The sequence below is a fragment of the Physeter macrocephalus genome, chromosome 11 (assembly GCF_002837175.3).
Source record: "Physeter macrocephalus isolate SW-GA chromosome 11, ASM283717v5, whole genome shotgun sequence".
NCBI classification, from domain to species: domain Eukaryota; kingdom Metazoa; phylum Chordata; class Mammalia; order Artiodactyla; family Physeteridae; genus Physeter; species Physeter macrocephalus.
In genome coordinates, this window is record NC_041224.1 from 47890258 (window position 1) to 47899864 (window position 9607).

The window sequence follows — 9607 nt, forward strand, 5'->3', positions numbered from 1 at the left end:
AACAGACTACCCAGCTAACTTAGACCCATGAAAAGCAGGGTGATAACACCTTTACCCATGTAGTCTTCCTGCTCATTGAGTCATGCTCTTCCTTAGTTCTTTCCCCTCTCTGCAATGAAAAAGAAAAAACCCCAATGGCCCTATACCCTAATGGAAAAAGCTCTGTTGGTTCAGTTTGTTGACATTGGGTCAAGATGTGGAAACCCTGAAAATCTGATCATACATGCCACGGAAAGGATTAGGCCTGGATCCAGTGACTCTCCATCACAGCTGGCAATCTGAATCATTTGTAGAACATTGTGGTTCAGCTTACTGAACAAAATCTATAGGAGATAAATCTCTGTGTTAAAAAAAGAAAATATTTAAGTGCCTGGAATTAAGAGAGTAGAAGTTCTAAATTGTTTTTGTAAATTGAAGTTAGGATGTGGTCACTTTAAGAGTCAAATAGAAAGTTTTTCAGAGGTCAGTAATGTGGTTAAAACAATAATAAAATCTTTCCACTGATGGGCACTAACACCTCTCTGATGTCCTGGAAGTCCTTTGCAGGCCTCTCTCTTATTCATTATTGGCTCATTTCCCAGCACTTTGAAAGGCATATCCATTTTCCTTTCTTTCACCCTTTTCTTCCCTTGATATGCTGGCTCTTCAGAATCAGTATGTAGCAAATATTAAATTATTCCATAACTATTCTGAATTCCATTATACATTAATTTCTACTATTCTGAGGACACATCTAGTACTATCAGAAAGTTTTACATCTTTATGTGATTGTTATATTTCTGCCTCCTTGGAAACAAGTCAAGGAACATTTTTAAAGCATATATTATGTGTGAGGCTCCGTGCAGTACTCTGTAAGAAAAAGCAGAAAAAGACACAGAGGCACATACAGTGCATTTAAGGTCAGTTGGCAAGACAGTCAAAAGCAACTCAAACGTGAAGTTAAATAAAACAAATGTCAAGTGAGTGACACAAAAGATACAATCTGGGAAAACAAAGGCCCTAACCTGAATGATGGATATGACTGAAATAGGTGAAGAAATTCAAGTGAAGGGCCTACATGCTAAGCCGAGCCACAGAGTCTGGAAAGCACAGGTGTTGGGGAGGTGGGAAGCAAGCCTCCTGGAGTTGAGAGTTCATCATAGTACAGTAGAGGGAGAGAAGAAAAGCATGGTTTGGAGCTATATAACTAAGGGCCTTGAATACCAAGGGGTGGCCTTTATCGATAGCCAGAATTTATTAAATGTTTTTTGGGGTATTTTTTTTGCATTTCTGAAATTCAGATGATGTTTTAGCTTTTGAAACAGTGAAATAATAGAATAGTTTAAACTAGTTTGTTTTTCTTAAAGTAAATCTTTAAAAAAACTAAACTGAATTTGGTTAATTTTGAAGTACAAAATGCCACAATGATAAGAATAAAATAAACTCTAGTAATAGGTCTCCAATGGTTTATTGTCTAAGTATATTTTTAAATTTCATTCCCCAAAGTGGTCATATTTTCTCTCTTCTATTCTTAACTGTTAAAAAGTATAATCTTAAAATAGCATAATTATTCTATTTGCCAAATAGAATTGAACTTAGGTGATAGTTGTATACTATCACATTGAAGGTAAACTCATTCAATAATGTATTTTTTGTTTTGTTTGCTTTATTTAAAGCCCTGTATATTGATGAACAATATTCAACAACTGCGGGTTCAGCTGGAAAAAATGTTTGAATCCATGGGAGGAAAAGAGGTGGGTATGTTTTTATGCCTGCATTTGCCAAATATCTCAGAGATCATTAGCAGCGTATCTCTTTGCTATGGAGAATGACATAATCAAGTTTTTACATGGCTTAGTTAAAGAACAGGAAATGCTAACAATCTAAAATACCATTAACAGCTAAGGTGATCATTACTCCGCAACAGAATACTTCAGTAAATACATCGGAAGTGTGAATGAATAGGAGGAGGGAGATGGTCAATAGCCTTTTGTAATGTGTATATAGAGTCATAGATACACTATTAAGTATATTTTTGTATATGCTAATGATAATGTAAAGTTTCACAGTTGCAGATGTCTTTTACCATACTGCACAATGTCAACTTGATATCAATTTTCTTCTGCAGTGTGCTTTGTGGCACTACTGCTTCTTGATGCATCGCTGGTTTATTTTTCACATCTCAAAAATCTGTCAAAACTGTGTTGTGGGGCTTCCCTGGTGGCACAGTGGTTGAGGGTCTGCCTGCCGATGTAGGGGACACGGGTTCGTGCCCCGGTCCGGGAAGATCCCACATGCCGCGGAGCGGCTGGGCCCGTGAGCCATGGCCGCTGAGCCTGCGCGTCCGGAGCCTGTGCTCCGCAACGGGAGAGGCCACAACAGAGAGAGGCCCGCGTACCGCAAAAAAAAAAACCCAAAAAACTGTGTTATGTAGTGTCTGTAATGTGTTTTGTCTTTGTCTAACATCTCTGACCTGCAATTCCATGAGCAGAAGAAGGAAGGAGAAAGATTCTTTTATGAGGTTTGTGATAGTAAGCGTCTTATGACTGTTTCCCCTCCAAACTCGAAGACGATTGCACTTCATACTTGTTCTCATTTGCTTGTTTGGATCAGGCAGACTGTGAAATGCTAACTGGGCACCTGCCTTGAGCTGCCGCACTATTTCACAAACCGACATGAGCATCTGGGGAATTGAGGACTGGAGACAGTGCTGCAAGGGAAGGTCATGCAGCTGTCATTCTCTCACCGCCACCCCCTCCGTAAAACAATCCCAAGGGTGGCTAGGATGAAGGGATATTTCTGTTTAAGGTTTTATTTACACTGTTCCTAATTATTGTGGTAAGTACGCAAGACGTATGTAAAGCTAGGTTCGATTTCAAAGCCAAGATCCCATTCATTTCTAAATTGATAAGGCTGAAAATGCTTCTTTTAAGATGGGACCTCTTCATACATGATGTTTCTTTTAACCCAAGAGACATTTATACATTTTTCCCTGATGTCTTTTTTATTATTCTCAAGTCTCAGTCTTTTTTTTTTTGCGGTACGCGGGCCTCTCACTGTTGTGGCCCCTCCCGTTGCGGAGCACAGGTCCGGACGCGCAGGCTCAGCGGCCATGGCTCACGGGCCCAGCCGCTCCGCGGCATGTGGGATCTTCCTGGACCAGGGCACGAACCCGCGTCCCCTGCATCGGCAGGCGGACTCTCAACCACTGCGCCACCAGGGAAGCCCTTCTTCTTTTTTTTTTTTTTTTTTTTTTTTAAGTCTCAGTCTTTTGAAAAATAAACTTGCTATTTAGCATCCTACAAATAAGAAGCACCAGGATACATGGATGAAGGTGCAAAACTTCAAAAATGAACTTTTCTGAACTGTGCTGCTACTGCTATCTCAGTCTAATTTGTATGAAATAAGGCTTCATTCCCCAAAGTGTGTTAATGGTTTTTGCACAGTTTGAGGGCGTCGATCTCATTTTTAGAATTCTTTTGCTGAATTAGGTAAGCACAAGCAATTGGAGATCATAACTGGAGATTCCCTTTTTAATTTTAGTGATGTTTTATTTTCAGACTTTAAGTCCACTTACTGTCTTGAAAAGTAGTGAAGAAATTACTGATTTCTTGTGGGAAATTCTGTCTCCTTTTAGTGAACTTTAAAGACCACAAATCATTTGAAGATAGAGTTGTATTTGAAATGCCACATTTCCAGAAATTTCTCCTACTGCTACTACTATATCATTACTATTTTGTGGTTGAACTCTAATGTGAGTGATATATTGCTGAGCTGAGTGTTAACCAAATTATGCCTGTATTTAAAGGAAACTGTGTGGGCCAAGCCACCTGCTAACCAAAAAAGCTATGGGGTGGTTTGTTCACCAGCCAGCATTTACTGCTTGTTTCAGATAAAATTGCCAGTTTGAAATGTACAGGTTTTCTCATGATAAATTGAGTTGCAAACCTATGGCTACATCACAGTACTCTTCTTTACTGGAGAAAATGATGGAAGATGTGCTGAGCTGGATGCCTTCTCCCTTTATAACTCTTTCCATGCCAATTGCTAATTTAAACTCCATACATAATTTCAAGGGAAAATCAATTAAACAAATGAAACGAATGTCTAGCTTCTAAAGATGGAATTTGTTAGAGGGACAGCATTGACCCTAGCTCCTTTCTTTTCCTACATTTAAATATTTTTTTTCCTCCCCTCCCTCTCTTTACCCTCTTTTTATGTTCTCCTGTCTCCCTTTCTATGCTGTTTCTTTTCTCTTATTCTTTTCCATTTTCATCTTGTCTTTTGTAGCTAAGAAAAAGCTTTAGGCAGGCCCTGTCAGTACTACATAGGGATTGAAGAAATGTCAGGAAAAAAAAAAAAAAAAGAAATGTCAGGAAGAAGCTTGACTTAAACCCAAGTCTGAGTGTAACAGGCAGCCTCCCAGATGGAAATAATCTTTATTAATACAGAATGATGTTAGAGCTGCTGATTGCTACACTCAGCCTCCAGAATCTCAAAATAATAGGCAGAGCCCATCCATTGTAGTTATCTATATGGCAGTATTTAAATGGGTTCCTTAACTTGGGCCTTTCATAAAGATGAAAAAGGATTTTACTGAGAAAGACAAATTCACTCTTTTGATAGGAAAAGTATATACAGAACTTAATATGGGCATGTTCAGTGGTCTTTAATGATAATACAATGTGTTTGTACTATTACCAATTCCCAGTTGTTTCCTCACAGTGGAACTAGTTATAAAACCTTGACTGCTGTTGCTAAGGAAAATTTTCTAAACTAGATTTTATCCTTCTTTTAGTAGTTTCTTGTTATTTTATGCCCCGCCATCAGTGCTAGGATGTGCACTTCTTGCTACAGAAACATAATTAGCAAATGATTGCTTGTGCATATGCTCAAAATAGTTTTTGATGCCATGTGTCCATTAGATGGCTTCTAACAATAACGTGGCTGGCCTCTCAGACCATCTGCAAAGTGCTGGCCGCTTGCAGTCATGGTTGCATGATGCTGCAGCTCTCTGCTGCTTTGACCCAACCACTGTTGGGGCAACTGCTCTTTCTTTGCAGGATCAATCCCTTTTCCCTCTGGAAACAGAAAAAGTGTTAAAAACCTTTTTTTATTCACTCTCTGTGTGGAGTCCAAGATGGAAACATTGCCTAACGCTGTGACAGTCTTGGGGGTGATGCCGTTGACAGTAGCTCCAAAAACAGCCACTTGAGTAGTCCCTATTAAATGCACACACGGTAGCCTGTGGGCCCTGTAGGCACATTCTTTACCAATGCCCTATTTACAAAAGAGAATCAAAAGAGAAAAGCAAACTACTATATTTCTTCTCCTATAGTCTCTTTCCAACACATTTCCCTGTGTACAAATTAAGAGCATGTTTTAGCTTAACAACTCTCAATTATTCTAGAAAATAAGAATAAAAAAATGTCACAGACTATGAAACAAAAGTAGCCTTTAGGAATGAGGTCCAGGGTCTGTTTTTTAAAGAGCATCCTGGTGATTTTTTATGTTCATACAGTTTTAGGAATCACTATAGTAAAACAGAAAAAATAACCAAACTGTGGTATGGACTGACTTGAGCTAGAAGTTAAATTATTTATACCACAGTTCCCAGATGGTATTACTTGTCCCTCTGTAACACAGTAACAACAAAACAATCATCAGAATGCTAGGTAATAATTTTCATGTATTGGTTAATGATTGTTTTATCATCCTATAATAGCTCAAAAGTAAAACAGATATATTTTGGTTTATATCATTTTAATAGCTTAATTATTTCATGAGTATAACTCAGCACATATCAACTGCAAATAAATACTTAGTCTATATTCATTTTTTCATAAAAAACATTGCTACAGTCTACAAAAGGGACTTTGTTGTAGTTGCTTGATCTGCAATCTAATTTTTACAAGTACATGAAAAAGAAAATCCAAAATTCTCATACCTGCTAAAGTTACTTTCTTTTCAGAAAGTCATAAGATATTGGTTATGAACTTGCATTGTAGTGATTGATTTAGAAGAACTATGACTGTGCTGTGTAAGCAGAGGATGCACTGCTCCTTCACAATATTGGGATGGTAAAATCATCTTGAATGGTAGAATCTATAGTTATCCATAGGCCTGCTATTCTACTGACTGTACTTCAAATTCTAGAGGTTCGCCATTATTAAGACATTTGGGGGAAATGGGAAGGGGGGGTATTTACTTAGCTAAAATTTCTCATTCTGCTGACCACAAAACAGACGAAGCAGGCATAATAGTAACGTTATTTTTATTGATATGTCCCAGAAGGATTGAATCTCTTGACTCATTGCACCTTGTTAACTTTCCTGAACAGGGTCGGGAATCAGGAACATAACCCTACCTATCCTAAAAATGTACATATTTTAATGAGCAACTTAATTATCTTTTGTTTCAGAGATGCATACTATATTGCTTTTTATTTTTTAATGATGAATTTCATGTGTCAATTAGAAACTGAATCTGACTGCCCAAAAGTGAATGCATGTAGCTGATTGAAATTCACTGTAAAACTTACTAGCCGTACAAACTCGGTCTTCAGCTAAGCAACCTCTGACCATAGAGGACAGAAATTAACTTCTGTCATATTTTACTTAGCAATATGCTTTCAACATTATAATTTCTGGGCTACAGGGGTTGAAGATCCCTGCTTTAAGGGTATTAATACTTCATGCCGGTAGTTTCTGAACTTTAGCAGGTATGAGAACCACCTGGAGAGCTGATTACAACACACATTGCTGAACTCCATGCTGGACTATTCAGTTTAGGTTGGGCCGCATGAGTTGCGTTTCTAACAAATTCCCATGTGATGCTGATGCTACTGGTCAGGAGATGACGTTTTGAGAATTATTGTTCTTTGCTTTTAGGATAGCAACCAGGTAATTGGGAAATGGCCCAGAATACCCCTTTGCCTTACCTGTGCTTGACTCCTAACCCACCTACTTAATGTGTTTTGAATCTTGAGAGCACATCGGATTTAATGTGTTTGAATGGACCTTGAGACAGCATGCCATAGACAGGGAAGCATTTGGATTAAGGAATATAATAATCCCAAAATATTGGTGGCTAATTTGCAGTCTTATACAAATATCCAGCATTTTTAATACTCTGGGCTTTTATACTTGCATTTTTATATATAATCTTATTAAAAGAGGTGTTATAGTTGTAAAGAGGCTAAAAGCTTTATGTTCAGGTTTCTGATCTGTCTCACCTTTTCTCAATGTAAATAGAGATATAACTCACTAGTTAATACATTAATGAGAAGCCATCTGTGATTTCTGTCTCTTTTTCAGAAATACAAAATAAATTACAAAATAAAATAATTAAACTATGTATTAGATGTCATTAGATAGTAGACTTTTAACTAGTCATATTATGTCTTCCTTTTAGTTATAAAATATTTCCTAAAGCAATTTGAAAAATTCTTCCCATTTAATTGAAGTGTCTACTGGTGCCTACTTACATTTTCTATAGGGGGACAGGTGTTGATACAGGGAATAGAAAAAATTTTTAATGAATGCTCTAGTCCTCAAGGAGCTAATAAGGAGTAAGGAGGCCTTATAAAATAACAGTTAGAGCACAGTTCACTTTTGGGCCCAGTGAAAGAGATATTTAGAAGCCAAATGCTCCCTGTCCTGCCTGGACAACTTTAAGCACCTCTTGCCCTCAGTGCTGACCACCCCAAGAAAAACAGAGACTAGAGCTTTCTGAACATGAAGACAGAATTTACTCTTTCATTAATTCATTCAACAAATTATTGATTTGCTGAGCACCTATGATGAGCTGTAAATTTTACTAGACACCAGAGGTACAATAATTACTAGGATGCAGACCCCACCCTCAAAGAACTTTGAATGTATTAGGGAAGTCAGAACAATTAAAGAGGTAAGGTTTGTTGTGATGATCCCCCCCATGACAATTTCTAAACTTCAAAATACCTTTCAAATGAGAGTTGTAATTGTTTTATCTTATCCCGCAATAATTCAAAGAATCAGCTCAAACCTCTAGCCTCTTATTGTGTAAATCAAGCTCAAAGGTGAGATGTATTTGGCTGAATTCAGTAAAAGTAAGCAGTTATTTCTGGTTTCATGGTAGCACATAACAAAGAGGACTGAATGCTTGAAGTTTTAAGTGCTGGCCCTTTATTTTGGCAGCATGAAGATACTGCCTGATTTCTTTTTCCTCCTAACCATCTCTGCAACTAGAGTTAATAAGTTGGACTTAATCGAAAATTAAGGGAATAATGAGGACCAAAAGGGCAAATCACATTGAGGCGATTTAATAAATATGATTAAGGATCTAGCTCTACTACCAAATAAAGTTCAGCTAACTGCTAAGCTGGTGATATTAAGAAAAGGTGCTCCCTTGGAGGCTGAGAGGTTTCTGGGCGGCTGATGCAAGTCAAAATGAAATTCAAACCCAGGGATGTGCTGTTTGTTAACCTAATTCCCCAGAGATCATAGGGTCACTCCCGTACTACCAAGCATCTTTTTTAAAAATTTATTTATTTATTTATTTTTTAACATCTTTATTGGAGTATAATGGCTTTACAACAGTGTGTTAGTCTCTGTTTATAAAAAAGTGAATCAGCTATACATATAAATATATCCCCATATCTATACATATAAATACATATAAATAAGCTATACATATAAATATATGCCCATGCTGTTAGGGAGTGTTCTAATTTCACTCTTTTACATGTAGCTGTCCAGTTTTCCTAGCACCACTTATTGAAGAGGCTGTCTTTTCTCCACTGTATATTCTTGCCTCCTGTATCAAAGATAAGGTGACCATATGTGCGTGGGTTTATCTCTGGGCTTTCTATCCTGTTCCAATGATCTATATTTCTGGTTTTTTGCCAGTACCATACTGTTTTGATTACGGTAGCTTTGGAGTATAGTCTGAAGTCCAGGAGCCTGATTCCTCCAGCTGTTAGTCTCTGTTTATAAAAAAGTGAATCAGCTATACATATAAATATATCCCCATATCTATACATATAAATACATATAAATAAGCTATACATATAAATATATGCCCATGCTGTTAGGGAGTGTTCTAATTTCACTCTTTTACATGTAGCTGTCCAGTTTTCCTAGCACCACTTATTGAAGAGGCTGTCTTTTCTCCACTGTATATTCTTGCCTCCTGTATCAAAGATAAGGTGACCATATGTGCGTGGGTTTATCTCTGGGCTTTCTTAGATTGCTTTGGGTAGTATAGTCATTTCCACAACATTGATTCTTCCAGTCCAAGAACATGGTATATTGCTCCATCTGTTTGTATCATCTTAAATTTCTTTCATCAGTGTCTTATAGTTTTATGCACACAGTTTTTTTGTCTCCTTAGGTAGGTTTATTCCTAGGTATTTAATCTTTTTGTTGCAGTGGTAAATTGGAGTGTTTCCTTAATTTCTCTTTCAGATTTTTCATCATTAGTGTATAGGAATACAGATTTCTGTGCATTAATTTTTTTTAACATATTTATTGGAGCATAATTGCTTTACAATGTGTGTTGGTTTCTGCTGTATAACAAAGTGAATCAGCTATATGTATACATATATCCCCATATCCCCTCCCTCTTGTGTCTCCCTCCCACCCTCCCC

General features: G+C 37.4%; 1 protein-coding gene across 2 annotated transcripts in view; it reads left to right on the forward strand.

Annotated features, from left to right (window-relative positions):
- UNC13C (unc-13 homolog C) overlaps nucleotides 1–9607 on the forward strand; it is a 654288-nt gene that overhangs the window by 547934 nt on the left and 96747 nt on the right. For both annotated transcript variants that reach the window (XM_055087954.1, XM_024128858.1), the window contains one exon: nucleotides 1656–1733. In XM_055087954.1, coding sequence (XP_054943929.1) covers nucleotides 1656–1733 — 78 coding nt within the window. The remainder of the gene's footprint in view (nucleotides 1–1655; nucleotides 1734–9607) is intronic.